Raw genomic sequence first — 20,263 nt, forward strand, 5'->3', positions numbered from 1 at the left:
GAGCTATCAGCCTCTCAGGGAGGAGACACATACAGAACTCCTCCAGTGAGCATGCAACCCAGAGGAGGTGTCATTTTGCACGCATGCATACTTTGTAATTAGGCCTCTCTCACTTGTTCAACATCCTGTACAGGCCTTGACCTCTGCACACAAACAAGGAGCTGCAGGAGGAGCTGCTAGTTGTCATTCTGCTCGCTCTTCCTTATCTATCCACATTCTCCCAATTCGTGGAGAACATCAGCCAGATTTCAGGAGCATTGTCTGGATTCAGTCGATTGATCTCTGAAGGACCAACAACCACAGTAAGTTATTGTATTATAGTGCTTGACAAAAAAAAAGAAAAAAAAAACCTGCAAAAGGTGTTCTTATTACACTTCTGTCTGTATCTTATGTTGAGTTTTTTTTTTTTAGGAACTCATTTCAACATGATGAAGATGAGTTGTTGGATTAATACCAACCATTTTTAGACACTCCTTAAGACAAACACTTGAAAAAAAAGGAGCTGAAATCTAATGTCTGGACTCTTCGGGGGGGAAAAAAGGGTAAAAATATGGCTTTGGCATTGAATGAGTTAATATAATATAGGGCCAACGTAGTGTCTTATATTAAATACACAATAGAATGTCTTGTCTTTCTTTCTGTTTCTTTTTAACATAATGTTTTCTTGATTGTTTCTTTTCTATTTTTTTTAAATACACAACTGAATTTACGCATTTAAGATAATAACTTAAGTACTTAAGTAGTTTTAGCTCCACTCTTCTAGATATCTTAGTAGACTTACAATAAAATATTTTCCTTTCTAAAAAAAATCTGGATATTCCCTCGTGAACTCGTGGACCTTTTGTGTGAAGGGTTTGTCAACATTGTCTGATTGTTGCGTTTACGACGTTGACCGTGCTTGTTTTGACAAAGCATCCAGCTGACTGGTTTGTGTTGATTCTGGGCGCCTTAGTCAGTAAATCTCTGCCACTGTTGTTTGTTGTGACTATGTGAGGAAACATATGGTCAGCAAAAGGTACGTAAATGTTTTTGTCAACACTCAAAACGTTGGGGATTTTAGAGTTAAGAAAATTTGGCAGCGCCAATTTACACAATTACGCCAATGCATGTTCTTACCTGCGTCACATGTTGCCAGGCAGAATTTGTCCAGGGCGATATTTTAGTTGCTAAAATAAGTCATGCCAGTCATGATCGCAATTTAATGCCAGGGGAGATGCAAATGACTTTGAGAAAAAGTTTTTGATTTTGCCTGACGAATGTTTGGACATACACGGCTCCAATGGTGCTCTCGTTGTCAACAACAATTTTAAATTGTTGTCAACATCTTTTTTTTACTCAAATTACATAAATGATTAATGTGATTCAGAAGAAAATAAACACAATGTTTTATACCTTTTTCTTCAAAATGTTTAAGACCTTGATGCTGTGTTGCTGTTAATATTGTTAAAAACATATTCTATTCATCAAGTTGGTCATTAATGTTTCTAGTTTAAATAAGGATTGGCATATTTGTTTTATTCCAGGCATTGTGATGCATTAAATTATTTTTTTCAGTTCCAGACTAACCTGTAACCTGTGTAAACCATGTAAAAAGTAAACATTTGTTGAAAGTTGGTAAATATTGCTTTTTTGTTCATTTTGAATAGGATACAATTTTAAGTACATTGTACTTAGACAATTTTGATCGTGAATCTTGTATTAAGTATGACAAGGGGGGAGCGTGAAATGTTTTCTCTTTTCTAGGGGGAATTTGCAAAAATGAATTGAGTCGCTGTGCTGTACATAAATGTTAATGGGATACTTTTGGGATACATTTTTTACGAGATGATCTGATTTATGGTCACCCAGATCAGGGTGTGTGTGTGTGTGTGTGTGTGTGTGGGGGGGGGGGGGGGGGGGGATGTTTTCTCTTTACTGTGAGGCTTTGTAAAAATGAATTGAGAGGCAGTTCAGTCAAGAAATGTTCTACATGGGGGATTGTTGTCAAAAAATGCTTTCTACATCTTAGCATTCCTCAGAGTGAAGAGAATTTGCATCCAAACAAATCAACACATATCATTTGTGTTCATGGGCCACAAAAAAAGCAGAGCCGGATTTGGCCTTGAATTTGCTACCTGTGATATTACCCATATGTACGTAACCTAGCATCGCTGCTTTGTAAGAAATAGAAATCCAATCAACTGGAAAATGTTCTCTTTTCTCTTCCGAAGATGGCACGCCCCACGTTAATCGGACTGATTCTCCTCTTGGCATTAAGTCTGAACTTGCTACGGGTCGGTGGCCTGAGACCCGTTCGAGACGCCACAGAAAATCATCAACCGGGTTCCTTGGATGTCAAAGCAGGCCGTTGCTCTTATACCTTCATCGTCCCGCAGCAAAAACTAACCGGAGCTATGTGCGTGGACACCAAGGCGGCCGCCGCTGCCGCCAACCAGACGGAGGTGACGGCGTTGCGGTCAGAGGTGAAGCGCCAGCAGGAGCAGCTTGAGAGGCTGCAGATGCTGCTGGAACAGGAAGGCAGCTTCATTACGGAAATGCGAATCCTGCGCAAGGAGAGCAGCGGCATGAACGCTCGCATCGCCCAGCTTTATAGCCAGCTGCTGCAGGAGGTCATCCACAAGAAGGACCAGGCCTTGGAGCAACGCAGGGTGGAGAACCTTCTGCTTAACGCCACAACTCATGTGAGTACAATTGAAGAATTTTCGGATTCCTTCTTTTCTGTTGAACATGTACTAAAAATAAGCTCTTTTCTCAAATTGACAAACAGGAATGTAATAATTGGTGTCAAGGAAGTATAAGTTTGTTTTAATTGGATTTATGTATTTTACTTACAAACCTGAGGCACAGGCACAGAAAAACTGGAAAAGATTAAGAAAATAACTGTCTACAGGTGCACTAATATAAGTTTGAGAAATAAACAGTGGTCTCTCGTTTATCATGAGGGTTACATTCACAAAAATGACCTGCATTACCCAAAATCTGCAAAATAGAAAATGTTTTTTTTTTCTTCTATTACATTTTTATAGTTTGTTTCGTTTCTTAAAAAATAAAGTTCATTTTTTTTTTAAATTAAATTGTTGAATTGGTGTGTTTTTGTTGTTGTTATTTATTTATTTATTTATTTCCATTATACAGCATATAAAATCACTATTTTTGTTGTATGGTCCAACTTAGAAAGAGGAAAAAGAGATAAACCTGCCATAGTTTTTGTCATAAATGAAAATCAACAAAAAGGTTAGATTTCGGCTTTTGCTTTTGTTACTTTTTTGCTTCTTAAAAAAAAAAAAAACATAAAATGTACTTATATTTTTTTTGTCTCGTCTCACTTAAAATACTGAGGGAAAACCTGCAATTAAGTTATGCTCATAAATGTGTTAGAGTTTGGCTTTTTTTAATTTTTTATTTTTGCTTTTGTTCCTTTTTTGTTTCTTTGGTTCAAAAAATAATTCTTTAAAATTTGTTTAAAATATTATTTATGTATTTTGGGATTATAGTCTCAGTTTTGGTTATTATCATCAGAAATGATCATAGTTTTGGGCGGAAGTGCAATCAGGACTCAGCCTTATATCTCCTATACTGCATCTAATTTGGATACTGAAATCCTACTAGGCGCTGCAAGTGACCAGCAACTTCAGAGAACTGGAGAAGAAATATGGCGAGCTTACATCCACGTTGAGCTCCCAAAGCCAATTAATTGGCCGTTTGGAGAAGCAATGCCAATGTAAGGTTGACTCTCAGACTGACCCGGTAAGAAACCGCCCTTATATCCTCATGAGAACCAGCCTTTTCATTTGTGTCCACTTTGGTGTCCATTTTGTCTCAGCATGACAAAAAAAGTTAATTGCCCCCCCCTCCTAACATCTGACACATCCTTTAAAAGGCCAGGATGTCCTTTACATAGGACACCAGAGCTTTGAGAGAATGAGTCAAAAGATATAGACCACCAACAAATATCAACTGCAGTGGACACAAATAAACAGGCTGGGTCTTGGTTAATTATATTATAACAAATTCCATTGTGCGGGCTTGTACAGGTCCCGGCGAAATCTCAAAAAGGTCAGTCTAGTGCGCCGCTTAATAACAGTTCGGAAATCAGCAACGATCTTCAAAGGGACCAAAGTCCTCTGCAGCAAGGCAACACTTTGGGAGCGCTACAGATTTTCAGCACCACTGCCAGTACTTCCACCATCCAGCCTGTCATTAGCTACCCAGTCACCAAGACCCCAGGTATATAAAAACTGTCTGAAATGTCTTACAAAGATAAATAATGGTTTTGTTTTGTTTTTTTAAGTCTAGATTAACCCCTTGTTACTTGAGTGTCCCGATGCTTTTTGTCTACTTATCGTAATGGATTTCAATGCTTACAAATGCTGACAGAGTCAGTGACCTCCTTGAGCGCGAGTCTTATCTCTTGGGGAATGCCAAAACAATGTCAATGGCAGCATCCATCCCTTATCAGAATGTTTGAAATTAGCAAAGCAAATTGGCCTCGAGTTCACCTTGGAGTAATCATTAGCGATTGACGTGGGAGACCTGGTTTTGTGTACACATCAGTGCATTCCCTCATACCATTGTTAATGCTCCACCCTGTGGAAAAAAAAATGAATTCTGACATTGAAAAACCAAGGGACGCCCAATTTTTTTTCCTCGCCACTCAGGGCCGTGGCGTGACTGCCAGCACGCCCTGGAATCCGGCGAGACCACCAGCGGCATCTACCTGCTGCGCTTGCAGAGCGCCAATCGCCTCCTGCAGGCCTGGTGCGAACAGAATCACGCTCAGGGAGGCTGGACGGTCATCCAGAGGAGGCATGACGGCTCCGTCAACTTTTTCAGGACTTGGGAGCAGTATAAGGTAAAGTTACAACTCATTCAATCCCAAAGACGTAAATATACGTTTTTACGCAGTCCTGACGTTCAATTCCGGATACTTTTTCTTCAGATATTCGGGTAAAAGGAGGTCATAATGTATATGACAGTAATTCCTTTTTATGTATTAATTGGCGCAGCTTGTTAACATGATTTGCTGCTGCAGTATGCAGTTTTGATCAAATCAATCCTCACAATGTATCGCAGCACGGTTTCGGGAACCTGGATGGGGAGTACTGGCTGGGCCTGGAGCACCTCTACTGGCTGGCCAAACAAGCCAAATACAAGCTGCGCGTGCTTCTGCAAGACTGGCAGGGCCGGCAGGTGTTCGCAGAGTACGACAGCTTCCGGTTGGAGGCGGAGAGCGACTGGTACCGACTTCGCTTGGGTCAGTATCGGGGCAACGCTGGCGACTCGCTGTCCTGGCACAACAACAAGGCCTTCACCACTTTGGATCGGGACAAAGACGCCTACACAGGTCCGAATGCCCATCCCGTTCATTTATCTCAGCGGATTTGAGCTTTTCTTAGTTTTATGTTGTTGTTGTGGCCACAGGTAACTGCGCCCACTACCACAAAGGAGGCTGGTGGTACCACATGTGCGCCCACTCCAATCTCAATGGCGTGTGGTACCGGGGCGGTCACTACCGCAGCCGCTACCAGGATGGCGTGTACTGGGCGGAATTCCACGGAGGCTCCTACTCACTTAAACGGGTCCTCATGATGGTCAAGCCGATATAATAGTGTCTTTGCATCACGGTCACGGCAGGAATTGTGAATGTGCTTCAGAGTTCCTCCACTGACATTCGCGTTCTGATTAACTGCCGTGACTTTGCCTTCTTGTTTTTCATGATTCGTGCTATGTAGAATGCAATAAAGTCAACTCAAACTGTCGGAAATACATTATTTTGAAAAGACCGGGAATCATTTCAGGATTAGTAACGGCTCACATCTGTTTTGAGGTTTCCCGGCAAAGAGGGCGGCGGCATCCTCTTCTTTGGCTTGTGGGCTTGTTATTGTTAAGAACATCTTCAAAGAGGAGCTAGTCGACTCAAAGATGGACATCGTCTAAGAAATTGTGAAACTTTTATTTCATAATTACCTCGGAGGATGGCGCTTTGGATGTTGGTGGCTTTCTATTTTTGGTCCGCTTTACATGGTGAGTAACCTTATTGGACATTGCTGGAAAAACATGTTGAGGGATTAACACCGTAACTACAGTTGCTACAGTGGAAAGAAAAACAAATAAAACAAGGGTTCCTTAAAATAGCCGTGCCATCGAAACACAAAATTAACCAAAGTCACTTGAAAAGGACAGCGGCAGAATGTGGAACTAATTGGAACCAATACTGAGAGCGACTAGTGTGGTGAAAACAAAACTTGTGACTATATTGTGTCACGCTCTGGATGCAAAATAAGCGACATGGCTTTCTCATTAGCAGTCTGAAAAACTGGAGAATGAGGCAGTGGTAAGCTCAAAGATTGAACGAGGGACAGTTGATTTCACATAACTGCTCAGTGACAATGTTTTTTTTGTTTTTTTTTCGGTGACAATGTTGCAGATATGTATTATCCATAATCGCCATCATGAGGTTTGTGGTCCCAAGGTCTTTGCTAATGAGAGGACGAATGACGTGAGCAAACATGCAAAATAAGTGCTTCTATTTCTTAAGACAGGGTGGGGGGAAAAAGTAGGATTACAATTAAACACTTACATATTTTACATTTATCAAATAGTTACTTATATTATTCATAATATTTACTTCATTTGCCAGAATGTATGTATAAAAAGGTGAAAGAAATCAGTCACTGTAGTGTAATATAACATTCGGCCCCCATTTTGGCAAAATAGATGAGTAAACTGTGCTAAATTCCAAGGAATTGTTCTGTACCTATTAACAGAGTTAAATTCACTTACACTTTGATAATAATTTGTATTTGTGATTTTTTTGTAAGGCAAAATCCAACAGCCCTACTCCAGAGATTGAAGGCGTATAAACACCATGATGTGTATGCCTTCTCGTGGGTGTGATTGCTAATTGCAGTCTTGATGCATGCGTGGAAAGCATTGTGGTGTGGGCTTTGTGTATTTTGTTATAGGTCCACAAGGTTGAGCTTCGGCTTAAAGGGACACTGTGTAAGATTTAGACCGTTTTTCATCAAAAAGGAATGTATATATATATATATATATATATATATATATATATATATATATATATATATATATATATATATATATATATATATATATATATATATATATATATATATATATATATATATATATGTACACACATACACACCGGTACTGTATTTACACGCACACATACATGGGGAGTTTTCAGTAATACATGTGTTTCAGTGCATCATCTGACTATCGGTGGCATATGTTGGAAAAAGTTAATTTGCTTCTCCAAATGTTACAGGTTCAGAGCAACAAGAATCCAATTTCATTGTCTTTTGTGGACCGGATAACATAGATTTTTATGATGCCGGGGAGAAAGATGATCAAATGCGTGTACATGTCTTCGACTGTATGGCCGTCAGTCAACATTCTCAGGAAATAATATCTCTCCTTCTTAATGTGGTAAAGGCCACTCCTGCACAAGTTGCACAATTACCAGGTGAGCATGTGACTTCTACACACTATATATTGCAGTTCAGTAGTACAATGTTCCCTCTTTTTTTGCATTTAATGGGGACCAACCCTGCGAAAAGTGAAATCCACGTAAGTGCTACTTATATATATAATATGTATGCATACAATTAAATAATATCAGAAACAAAAAAATATATAAAGGATTTATTTACCTTTGATTGATGCTTGTTGTGGCCATATTCCCTAGTAAGTAGCCTAGGCTAGGCTAGCTTCGTATTTCTTGATTATCTCCAGCTTTGCTTCCATATAAATCATCTCCTTACTTCTCTCTTTAACATCACTAGCAATCATGGGACTCATGGTTACCTAATTCAAGTTTGAATTAAGCATTACATGCATCTCAAATACGATATTGAAAGCACTCACATACGAGAACAAGTCTTTAGGCAGCCGTCTTTGTGACCCCGTGCGCCGATCAATCGCAGACCAGCATTGTAGAGACGCGTTACAGCGGAGGCAGTTTCACGCCAACAGAAAATAAGAGCAATTACCTAAAAACGCCTCAAGAGGGAGGCAAAACAACAAACACAACCAACCCCACAGGTCATGACGGTTGTTGATGTTTATGGTAAAGCGGGATTAATTCCTTAAAAAGGGGATGAAAAAAACTCTGTTATCCACATCGTAACGTGAAAAAAATTTAAGCCAGGGATGCCGTAACCCGGGGGTCCTCTGTACTTAAATACCAATGCTTTTGTTTTAGTTGTGACGCTACTCTCTTCGCACTGCTTAACACGCTGTGTGTCCAATGTCAGTTTGCCCTCTAGCGCATTCATACTCCAAAATCTTGAAGGAGTTTGTTACCCCAACATCCAAAACTTGCCACACGAAAGATGTTTGGGACACTCTCTGGAACGAAACAGCCGAAGGTCAATATGTGAGCAATCTGCTGACTGTTGTCAATGGCACCCCGGAGGAGTGGGGTACACAACCTCAATGTTACACTCGGAAGACGGACTTCGAGATCTGTTATGTGCTGCCCCCCATCACCTTTTACGGTGAGTAATGCATGGACATGATCGGAATTTGAAAGATGTGACGGTAGTAACATTTTGTCGAATTTGCAGACACTCAAGTTGTGGTGAGGATCTTAGTGGAGCCCGATTATGGTCTTTTTTGTGACATCATCCCCTTGAGCCCTGTGACAAGTTTGACCAGCAGGTGGCTGCAAGGCAGCAGAATCATAAGCAACACCGTCCATTACAACCAATCTCCAGATGATATTACAGCGATCCCTCAGCGCCACTTGCATTTCTTGCCCATTTTGACGCTCAGAAATGAAAGCGGAGACATTTTTACTTGCCAAGCTGAGTTCGCCCTGGAGTCAGAGCTCGTCAGCCAGAGCAATGCTTCCATTAACATCACACTTGAATGTAAGCGCGCTCAGTTTGCTTTGATTGTAGCTGAAGTACATTTTGCCTATGCTTTTATTCTTGTTCCTCTTGCAGTCTCCGAAAGAAGTCCGGTTCCTGAGAGCAGTCCAATCCCTGAAAAAAGTCCAGCTCCCAAAGGAAGTCCTGTCCCTGTAAGCGGTCTAGTCCCTGAAAAAAGTCCAGTCACCGAAAGAAGTCCAGTCCCCGAAAGAAGTCCGGTCCCCATAAGCAGTGCAGGCCCCGTGGCAGTAATTATGGCCTGTGTGTTGGTGTTTCTCGTGATCCTCACCCTGATCTTGAATAGGAAGAGGCGGAGCCAGCTCAGTTTCAAGGGCCGAAGCAGCACAAATGGGACCAGGCTTGCGACATAGATGATTCTTAGACTCGACTCACTTGAATGCACTTATATTTTACTTATGAATTGAGGGGCTTACAACTGCCCAGTGTGCTAAGGAATGGGCGAAGACTATTTCCTCCAGTCTGTAATTTTGTTTTCACAAAATCAGAGTTACGTCCAAAATGAAATAATTTCCTTCAAACCCTTGTGCAGTATTTTGTCAATTTTTTGGATAAATTCTTCCATATTCTGCCCACAGTATTTCTGCTAGGGATGGCACTTTCCTGGATAACTAAGTTTTTCATCTCTAAACTTGGGTGAAATTTCAGGTCCCTAGTGTCTTTCAATTCTTTCCCTGTGATGTGAAAGGCCTTTAATGTAAAGATCAAAGGATTGGCAAAAAATACTGCACAAGGGTCAAAATGAACAACATGGAAAGCATGGCAGGAGCTCAAATATTGATAAAGTTACAGCAAATTAATTGTTGCCAAGATGAAATCACTAGTGTTGAGAAAAACACAAATAAAGTTTTGTACATTAATTTTTCAAATGAGCGTATCATTTACTAATTCCTAATCTGTCAAGCTTGGATTTTTTTTCCAGGCTTTTTCTATGCTACACTTGTTGGGGCATGGCCAAAGAAAGTGTTTTTTCTCTCATCTATCTATCTATCTATCTATCTATCTATCTATCTATCTATCTATCTATCTATCTATCTATCTATCTATCTATCTATCTATCTATCTATCTATCTATCTTTATCTGTATTGTATTTTGGATGAAATATTATTTCAGTGACATTCCCTCTTGAATAAAAAACTAGGCTGTATTCTATTCATGATATCATTTTATTATAGTCCATATTAGTTTTTGAACTCAAATATTTGACCAAATTAATTGCACATTTTTCAATATGATTAATCTTTCATAAATATGGCTATTGCATATGGCTGTTGTCATTTGAATAGGCGTGTCTCAACCAAACATAACCCATTCAAGTTTTGTATTGTAAAAATGTTGAATCATAACAATTATAAATTGAACAATGAAATGCTGTTCTATCAGATGTCAGATGGTCAAGTAAATGTGTGTATCGACCGTTGTAATCACAAAACAGAAAAATGTAGGACTTCCTGTGAGCATGGTAGCATTTTGTTCAACCAAACAAGCTCAGATTTCATACAAAATAAAGTAGTAAAGAAATATTGAGTTGATCTATATTTCCCTATTTTTGCTCTTAGTTGACATATGTGCCTGGTACGATGTTACGCAATCCAACCGGCCTCCCTTCTTGTTTTTTTTTTTTGTTTTTTTTACTGCTTCAGAGGTCTTCCACCAACATTCACTTGCAGACTTACTTTAAATTCCATGCCCTATAGTTTTCATGTTCCCCATCATGTATAATTCAATAAAATGACGCTAAAAATGCAGAAAATGACAACTTATTTTTAAAAGAGGCAGTGAATCACCACTTGCCTCATCTCCTGTATCTTCTTTAAGATTTCCTGTGAAGGAGGGCGTTGACTCCCTCTATGCGGAATTGTGCAACCGAAGAAAGCCGAGAAAATATTATAAGAAGAATGTCCTGGGAGTTTCAGCTGATCAAGGAGAGACGAGCAGCCCCGAAGATGATGACCATCTAAAATACATAAAACCCTTCTTCAACATACTTTGTTTGTTTTTATTACCTGGAAAGATGGCGCTTCGGATGTTGGTGGGCCTCCTCTCTTGGGGTACATTGCAGGGTGAGTCCAAATATTGTGGGGAGTCATTTTTGATTTGTACAATTCGTAAGATTGAATGATTTAATGAAGAAAAAGGTCATTTGGAAAAGCCGCAATGAGTTTCAATAATATGCAGAACATTATGTTATTGCGGCAACATGTTTTTTTTTTTATTCCTTTTTTTTCCTTGTACACTTTCAACCACCATATTAGGGGGGTCAACTTAGAACCACATAACCCTCGGGCACTAAATTCTACATATTGTCACTTTAATTCACCTTGAATGTCAAATAATAAGGATAGGCGAGTATCAATACTAGGTATTGGTTATCATACCAGACCTTATTTCAATGTGGTGGTACTCGCAACGGCGGCCGCTGCAAATATTGGTCAACCACTCATGCTTGGTTTAAAATGAGGAACTAGAAATGATGTACAATTTAAAACAAAAAGACAAAAACATGACTGACAAACAGTAGTCAGTTCACCATGCAGAGGATTACATCAAAATGTTATCTCAAGGTCCAAGCAGAGTTCTTGTAGGCTGAACTATGCATAGTTCTGGACCTAAACTTCATATTGTGTAAGCCGGTTAACACAATAATTAGAAGCTGTTTTAGCAATTAAAATGGTGTAACTGTAACTGTAGTTGCTAGCTATTTCTTGGTTGTTGGAGGATGGTTTCTACAGTGGATGACATATTCGTTGTTTACCTGCCGTTGTGTATTCTCATGTTTAAACATACCAGATGAAAGTTGACCATTTCTGCCGCAGCTTCTCAGGAGTCACAGTTCAGCATCTTCTGTGATATGAATGCCACCGTTGCTTATGATCAGGTAAAAGAGATCTTTAAAATTTACAGCTGCACCGCCGTCAGTGATCATTCTGCCAAAAGAATGGCAATCGACGTTCATGTGAGGGAAGACTCTCCCGTGAGCAAGTATTCAACAGGTAAATGGACAACTTCGACACTGCATGGTTGAAATTTTTTGCTACATCCCTACAGTCTAGTGCAGGGGTGTCAAACTTATTTTTTATCGTGGGCCACATTGTAGTCATAGTTTCTGTCAGAGGGCCGGAATAAATCTAAAAATAGTCTAAAAAAGCATCCTTAACAGTTATTGCTTAAATTTTGACGTACCCCTGAATTTCTCTAAAAAAATGTTTAGAAAAATGTGTTTAATGAATGCTGTTTTTGCTTGTTTACATCCTTACCTAGTTTTGAAATCAGAGGCCGGTAAAAACTGTTCAAAAGATAGATCTGGAACAGATTTTTTTTTTAAGACAATCTGCAAGTTTAGCTAGAAACTTGACATCAAATCAGCCTTTGGCGGGCCACATAAAATGATGTGGCGGGCCGGTTCTGGCCCCCGGGCCTTGAGTTTGACACCTGTGGTCTAGTGATTCTCAAATTATGTGTATGTACCACTAGTGGTATGTTTGAGGAATTACATGCCGGACAATACAATTAAATAGACTGACTAACGCATCGTTTTCCCTTTGTCAGTTTGTCCTTTAGATCATTCGTACGCTATAATCCCTGAAACGTCTGTTGACCAATCTTTGAACAGCTGCGTCAGCAACATGAGCCTTGCTTGGGAATGGCTATGGAACAGAACAGATGAAGGCCGAGCTCAACACCCCCTGATTTTATTTAATGGCTCAAATCAGGAGAGGGGCACGAAACATCGGTGCTACATAGATATGATTGACATTAACTTGTGTTACGTGCTGCCTCCCGTCGTTTTTTACAGTAAGTAGTGCTTTGAGGCCATCTGAATCGGAAAGCTGTCATCAAAATAATATTTTGTTGAATTTGCAGAGGCTCCAGATGTTGTGCATATCTCTGTGGATCATCATTCTGTTCCCATGTTTGAGAATCACAGTTTCAGGGTTATCTGTGCTGTCATCAACGTGGCCCCGGTGCATCAATTGACCGTCTGGTGGCTGCAAGGAGACAAAATCATAGCCAGTAGAACACCCATTCAATCATCTGTCACCCCGCGGAACATCTCGTTTTCCTTGAGTGTGTCGCACAAAAAGGAAGATGGAGAAATTTACACTTGCATAGCTGAGTTAGACCTGGAACCGTTTCTCGTCATCCGGATCAACGCTTCCATTAACGTCACAGCTGAATGTAAGCACACTCAATCTTCTTTGATCCAATGCTGCTGTGAAATGAATGTCATTCCATTCCAAATCGCCCAATGTGTTTAATTAACCAAGTCAAAATTGATTTGGATGAAACTTTGTGCACTTGTTGATAGTGATGGCGCAACAATAAATCTAGAATTTTAGGTGAATCGGAGCAGGGGGTTGAGAACTGCAGCTTTTCGAATTTGAACAGTTTGGGCAAAAAGGGGCGTGGCTGTCGTACAGCGTGTATCCAACATCTCAACTAAAATCAGTTGCTAAAGGCTTCAGGTCATCTGTGATCCTAATTAGAGATAGCAGAATATGAAGTTTCTCTGTTCGTGATTCTAAGCGAGCTAAGCAATAAGCAAATACTGTAATTTGATGGTGTCCATAGCTCTATACATACACACACACACACACATATATATATATATATATATATATATATATATATATATGATTAGCATTTCACGGGCCAAATGAAATGATATCGCGGCCCGGATTTGGCCCCCGGGCCTTGAGTTTGACATCGGTGTCGTACATCTACAATTTGCATTTTTTAAAATCCAATTATGCCGCATTTTCATATTTACATTTGCGATTGAGAGAAAGGTAACAAGAGAGTACTGGTAGCGAAATTGGTTTAATCGTAGAATAAAGCCTACTGTTTATCCTGTGGGAGTATTTTTGCGATATTTCATTTTCCCCTTTTTTTTTTTTTTTTTGGTGCTTTTTCGTTTTGACTCAGTGGGGCAGGAGGACGTCACCCCAGCGCCCTCTATTGACGAAGCGCCATTGACCCCCACAGATGCAACAAGTGAATGTCCAGCTGGGCTCAATCCTCTCATCCTGAGTGCATCCTCCACTGAAGTACAATATGGAAAAAGTGTCACTGTCTCATGCGACAGCACTGTGAAGGACCATGACGGGATGTACTTCCTCGATGCAGATGGGAGCACCTCAATGGGGGGAAAGGAATACATTCATTTACAAAAGATTCTTAATGTTTCAGACTGGGACATGACAATATCATGCGGAATAAAGCTGACTCAGCATAACGCATCTTATGAATGTCACAAAACTCTTCAAATAATTGTGTGGAGTAGGTTGAGCTGCTATTACATATACTGTATATGAGGGAAAAGCTGAAAAGAACTCAAATCTCATTTTGTTCAAATAGAATATCCGGACAACGGTCGCCTGGACCAGAGCCCCTTTCGGGACGGTGAAAAAAAAATACGTTGCGACATCATCAATGTGGCTCCAGCAAAGAATGTCTTGGTAACCTGGAAGATGGACGGTTTGGTTTTAAAATCGGGTCATCCCACAGACGACCAAATCAAGACACCATTGAATGTGTCTGATACTATTACACTTGGCAAAAAGGCGATCGGATCGAAGATTGAATTGCTTGTCGAGCTGGTTTTGGAGGAAACACTTGAATTGATGAAAGGCAGTTTAGTTGTTGCTGGACCTGGTGAGTTTCCAGATGCGTGCATTTCATTGTATCTCATGACAAGGGCTAAAAATGACCTTTTCTTCTGTTCCAGATTCAGAACAACAGGATTCTGTTTACAGTCTCTTGTGTGACTTGAATGAAAATCTTGTTCACGATGGCCAGAGGCAAAACACTTCAAATTATTTACCAACTTTATCCGTCTTCAACTGCATGGTGGCCAATAAGCACGTTGAAAAAGTTTATCCCTTCACACTTGTTGTGAGTGAAGCGTTGAATGTTCCAGGTAAACGCACAATTTGTACAAAATATGGATCAAAATATTGGGGCATATCTCTTTAAAGGACCTTGGTAGATGCACCACTTGTGCAGTGTTTTTCAACTTTTTTTTTTTTGAGATAATGCACACTTTTTTTTCTTTGGAAAAATCGAGAAGTATACCATTTGCTTAAATTTTAAGTCTGCAACTTTAAGGTCACATTTAGCCGATACTTAAACTTCAATGGTTTTTCCTTAGTTCATATTTCTGCAGTCTTTGATTACCCGTCACCTATTACTCCTTTCCATGCAATGCACTAATTAAAAACACGCTGTTTGTTCAGCATTTGATTGCCCTCTAGAATATTCATACTCTACAACAGAAACGTCTGTGGACTCAGCATTAAAGCGATGCCACAACAACATTGGTGATCTTTGGGATATGCTCTCCAATGAAATAAAGGAAGGAACAAATACGACCATTCTGACAGTTGCGATTGATGGCCCTGTGAAGGAGTGGAGTTCAAAACATCAGTGCTACATTCATTTGCGAATCAATAAGGAATGTTATGTGCTCCCTCCCATCATATTTTACTGTGAGTGCCTCAACACCATCTGAATCATTTACAATGATGTGTTTGTAATTATTGTTTTTTTCTCATTTTTTGAGCCCTGTGGTTTCTAGTTCTGTGCAGCTTATCTGCAGTTTTGGATGGATGGATGGATGGATGGATGGATGGATGGATCGATAGATAGATAGATAGATAGATAGATAGATAGATAGATAGATAGATAGATAGATAGATAGATAGATAGATAGATAGATAGATAGATAGATAGATAGATCTAACAGCCTGTTAACGCTCAATCTTGATAGATAGATAGATAGATAGATAGATAGATAGATAGATAGATAGATAGATAGATAGATAGATAGATAGATAGATAGATAGATAGATAGATAGATAGATAGATAGATCTAACAGCCTGTTAACGCTCGATCTTGATAGATAGATAGATAGATAGATAGATAGATAGATAGATAGATAGATAGATAGATAGATAGATAGATAGATAGATAGATAGATAGATAGATAGATAGATAGATAGATAGATAGATAGATAGATAGATAGATAGATAGATAGATCGATCGATCTAACAGCCTGTTAACGCTCGATCTTGATAGATAGATAGATAGATAGATAGATAGATAGATAGATAGATAGATAGATAGATAGATAGATAGATAGATAGATAGATAGATAGATAGATAGATAGATAGATAGATAGATAGATAGATAGATCGATCTAACAGCCTGTTAACGCTCGATCTTGATAGATAGATAGATAGATAGATAGATAGATAGATAGATAGATAGATAGATAGATAGATAGATAGATAGATAGATAGATAGATAGATAGATAGATAGATAGATAGATAGATAGATAGATAGATAGATAGATAGATAGATAGATAGATAGATAGATAGATAGATAGATAGATAGATATGCAACTTATTTGTGTGTGTTTTATGCTAAATTGTTGCTGCTGCAATTTAGAATATAAATTGTGGTTTATAGTTCAAAATTAATGGTACATTTTGTTGAATTTGCAGCGATCCCAGATGTGAGGATCTACATGGCACCTGATTCTGGTCCCATTGTGGCGGACACCATTTTCAGTCTTGTTTGTAGCATCGTCAATGTGGCTCCATTGCCAAACTTCACCTTCTTGTGGCTGCAAGATCATCATTTTTTCGCAGATGCTATCAAAGAAATATCAACAAATGATACCACATCGATTGCACAGAACATCACAGATGTCATAATCATTTGGGCGGACGGAACAGAAAAAGGAAAAATTTTCACTTGCGACACTGAGTTGCACCTGGCGCCATTTTTGGTCATCCGAAGACAGGCTTCCATCAACTTAACAGCTGAATGTAAGCACACACATTCTTTTCTCATTTAATTATTTTCTGATATGTATGATAACAATGTAGATAATGTATCTAAAGGCCTAGAGACAACAATCTGATGTCAGTCATATGTTGGAAAATGTGTTTTTAATGGTAGTAGTACAGTACATGAAAAATCATTTAGTTAAGCTATAGGCAAAATACATTTTTCAAAAGGATAATAAAGTTTTGTAGTCTAGGGTAAACAAGGTGTTCAATTGATTGTTCAATTATTTATTAGCGCAATATAAACTAATTGACAAAATCCACCTGTTTTTATCCATCTCATGAAGCGGCCATTTTGTCGCCTTCTACTGAAAATGACATAGTTGCTATTATGTATGTATGGTCATCTCATATTTGCAAACTAAGTTGTGATTGGTCATCACCTGAGCCCCAAGAAACGGATGTCATTTTCAAGTTAACAGAAACTAATAAAATGGCCACCCCTTGGGATAGATGAAAACAGATGGATTTTGCTGCGTATTTTGTATCCCACATACGTAATATTAGTCGGAATGCTGTGTATGGACTAGAGGGAGATCATCGATCTTTTTAATTGTAAAGATTTTTGCGGGATTGACTTCCCCTTTAAGGCTGAAAATGGACTGCTAATGAATATTAGCTTAATTTGGCTAATTCTGGAACTTTTACATTGCGTAATGCTGATTGTGCATTGTTCCTTTTCAAATAAATATTTTAAAAAATGCCTTAATGTGTATAGTATTCCTTTAATGAGACTGAGATCGGCATTCAATCACAATATGCGGAATAAATTCTTATGTTGCTTGTTGTTTTCTATAGATAGCCCGATATTTTCTTGTGCAACGGAATATGCGGAGACGGAGTATACTGAATGGAAAACTCAGTGTGTGGCAGATGGTCTGCCTCCGCCTGTCATCACCTGGTTAAAGGATGGAAAAAAAGTGGCTCCGCCTCAGCTCTTGACAAGGAACATCACCGGGACATACACGCTAACAGCCACCAACAACCACGGATCAAGCACACACACACTTTATATTAATGTTTTATGTGAGTCTTCACCCTCAAAAAATGTTAGATTATATTTCTCCATGTTTTCCCAAATGTGTATCTCTTCTCCTCAGATCCACCAACTCTCAAAGAAAAAGCATTTTCCCTTGAGTTTGAGCTTGGGGGTGATATGGTTTTCAACTGCGGTTGCGATGGCAACCCGACCCCAAGCTTTTCGTGGAATTACGTCAATGCACCAAACGTGCAGACCAGCGGGTGGCGCAACAGCTCTCTTGAAATCCTAAACGCCACGTCAACCAATGCCGCTGTTTACAATTGCACCGCCACAAACATTTTGGGGAGTGTTACCAAATCTTTCACGACCATTATGACAGGTACCTGGGAAAATATACTTATACAGACCACAACATAAGCAACGCGTGTACTTTGTGAGCTACAATGCCAGAAAATTCCAGAACTCAAGCGCAAGTTTCAGTATGACTCATTTTGTAGTCATTTCAATTATGAATTAAATCACGTATTGACGCAAGAATAAATGTATGGTTGGCTCTAATACAGGAAATGAGAAAGAATACGAACACTTATCACTATTATTCAAATTGTTATCATATTACTGACCGATTTAATCGGTCCATAATATCTTTTAAAATCAGCTGCCTGTTTTTTTTAAAGAAGACAAGACATCAGAACCCGTGATATGGACACTCAATCACCCCACTCCTCAAAAAAAGGCACAAAAAAAAAAAAAAAAGGCCGATTCTTCCTCTATTGTGAGGGAAAACAGTTATCATAGGACAGTGGTTCTCAAATAGGGGTAGTCAAGGTCCTGAGATTTTAAAATATGTTTAAAAAGTAGCAAAAGTACTACCAAAATAACGATTAAATCATGAAAATATTCCAGGAAAAAAGTTCAATAACTTCAATTTCAGTAGGCTAATCAATTTCATAATTTCCCTTGTCAGAATGGTTTGGCCCAAGATGCTGCAAAAAATGATATTTTAATCATTTTTGTAAATTAGTCCACCGATTTATCATTCATCAAAAGTTTTGCTAAATTTTGAAATCGGCATCAGCCTTAAAAACATAATGGTGGGTTCCCAATAACAACTGTTATTAAAAAAAATATGAACATTTTCAAGTATTACTGCGTTATTTGAATATACATTATTGTTATATGTGTAAATTATGCTAATATGTAATACTCGATGGTTAATACTCAAGATTTACTGGATAAAAGTGGCATTACCGAAAAAAAAAGAAACACGCAAAGCTGATATTAAGTACACTGACAGTTTTGTCCTTAAAGTTTTGTTGGTTGCACCAGATATTTTTTTTTGCTATGTAGTTATGCTTTTAATCTTGTATTTCTTGCAGCCCCCAAAAGCAGTCCAATCCCCGAGAGCACTTTGGTCCCCGAAAGCAGCTCGGTCCCCAAGAGCAATCCTGTCCCCGAAAGCAGTGCAGTTCCTGTGGCAGTCATTTTGGTGTGCGTGCTTGTATCGCTCATGGTCCTCGCCCTGATCTTTATCTGTTTGTACAGGAAGAGACAGGGCCAGTACACTTTCAAGGGCCGAGCTGACAACATCCCCCTGGAAACCGGCACTGGTGGGAGCGTGGTTGCGACATAGAAGATGCATACACTTGATTCACTCTTTACATGCGTCAAAATTTTAATAAGTTATTTTTTTTCAGCTATACAGTACTGAGAAAGAGATACAACATCAATTATTGTTTTTTTTATTAATGTTTTTTAAGCAAAGCATCATCAAAAAAGAAAATAGCTCAGTCATTTGATATGCATCAAATGCATGAAGGAAATCTTTTTGAGCTTTGCAGCCCTGAAGAAATGATTCAAATACACAAAAGAAGATATTTGGACTACTCTTTTTATCCCTGGCATGTTGCAAGTCTATTGCAACTTATTTCCGTCTCGATGAATGATAATTGGTTGTGTTCAGCTGAGAGAACACAGACCAAAACAATGTACCTTCACTTTTTTGTATTCTTGATAATAAATGGTCGAAAATGTCTTTCTTTTTTACATTGGAATTATATTTTGGGTCATTTATTTAGTCCAGACTGTAAGAGAAAAAATATCACATTTACTCAGTTCAAATGATTACCAACAATATTATTAATTGAATATGAATTAAATGAGACTCTTAATAATTGTCTATAAATTAATTAGTTTTGAATAGACAATAAGGAATTGACAAAAAACAGTTTAGGAAAAATCTAAACATTCTAAATGTGCATGCAGTTTGAATAAAAAAAATAATGACACATATTGCAAAATAATTAAAAGATAATTAATTACGTTTTGTTTTCTATTCAAATCCACTCATATTAAATAGATAATTATTAAGGGTTTGAATTAATTAATATTTACACAATACCAAACAGTGAAATTAAATAAGATTGTTTGTAATCTGTGGCCTCATTTTAATTGAGTAAATTTTATGTTTTTTTTTTTTTTCTGTAGCCCAGTCAAAACCTTTCATT

The 20,263-nt window shown here is 38.6% G+C and overlaps 2 protein-coding genes across 3 annotated transcripts; both read left to right on the forward strand.

Annotated features, from left to right (window-relative positions):
* The first annotated feature begins 137 nt into the window (after nt 1–137).
* Nucleotides 138–5,757, forward strand: angptl6 (angiopoietin like 6). 2 transcript variants are annotated; one of them, XM_088437140.1, is made up of 8 exons: nt 138–302; nt 412–542; nt 2,211–2,681; nt 3,610–3,747; nt 4,035–4,227; nt 4,659–4,852; nt 5,074–5,344; nt 5,422–5,757. In XM_088437140.1, exons 2-8 carry the CDS (start codon nt 513–515, stop codon nt 5,604–5,606), a joined length of 1,482 nt encoding a protein of 493 aa, XP_088293266.1. In that variant the 5' UTR covers nt 138–302; nt 412–512; the 3' UTR covers nt 5,607–5,757. The 2 variants fall into 2 exon arrangements, with proteins under 2 accessions (XP_088293266.1, XP_088293267.1); XM_088437141.1 differs by lacking the exon at nt 412–542.
* Nucleotides 5,758–5,849: 92 nt separating this feature from the next.
* Nucleotides 5,850–19,778, forward strand: LOC148410476 (uncharacterized). The gene is made up of 17 exons (XM_088436865.1): nt 5,850–6,024; nt 7,292–7,489; nt 8,280–8,522; nt 8,592–8,897; nt 8,973–9,259; nt 10,748–10,979; nt 11,733–11,909; nt 12,466–12,711; nt 12,781–13,095; nt 13,843–14,196; nt 14,275–14,571; nt 14,645–14,836; nt 15,153–15,404; nt 16,427–16,753; nt 17,573–17,800; nt 17,875–18,135; nt 19,136–19,778. The coding sequence occupies exons 1-17, from the start codon at nt 5,976–5,978 to the stop codon at nt 19,387–19,389; spliced, it is 4,218 nt and encodes a 1,405-aa protein (XP_088292991.1). The 5' UTR covers nt 5,850–5,975; the 3' UTR covers nt 19,390–19,778.
* The last annotated feature ends 485 nt before the right edge of the window (nt 19,779–20,263 follow it).

This window comes from Hippichthys cyanospilos, chromosome 16, assembly GCF_059441005.1.
Source record: "Hippichthys cyanospilos isolate Australia breed blue-spotted pipefish chromosome 16, RoL_Hcya_1.0, whole genome shotgun sequence".
Lineage (NCBI taxonomy): Eukaryota > Metazoa > Chordata > Actinopteri > Syngnathiformes > Syngnathidae > Hippichthys > Hippichthys cyanospilos.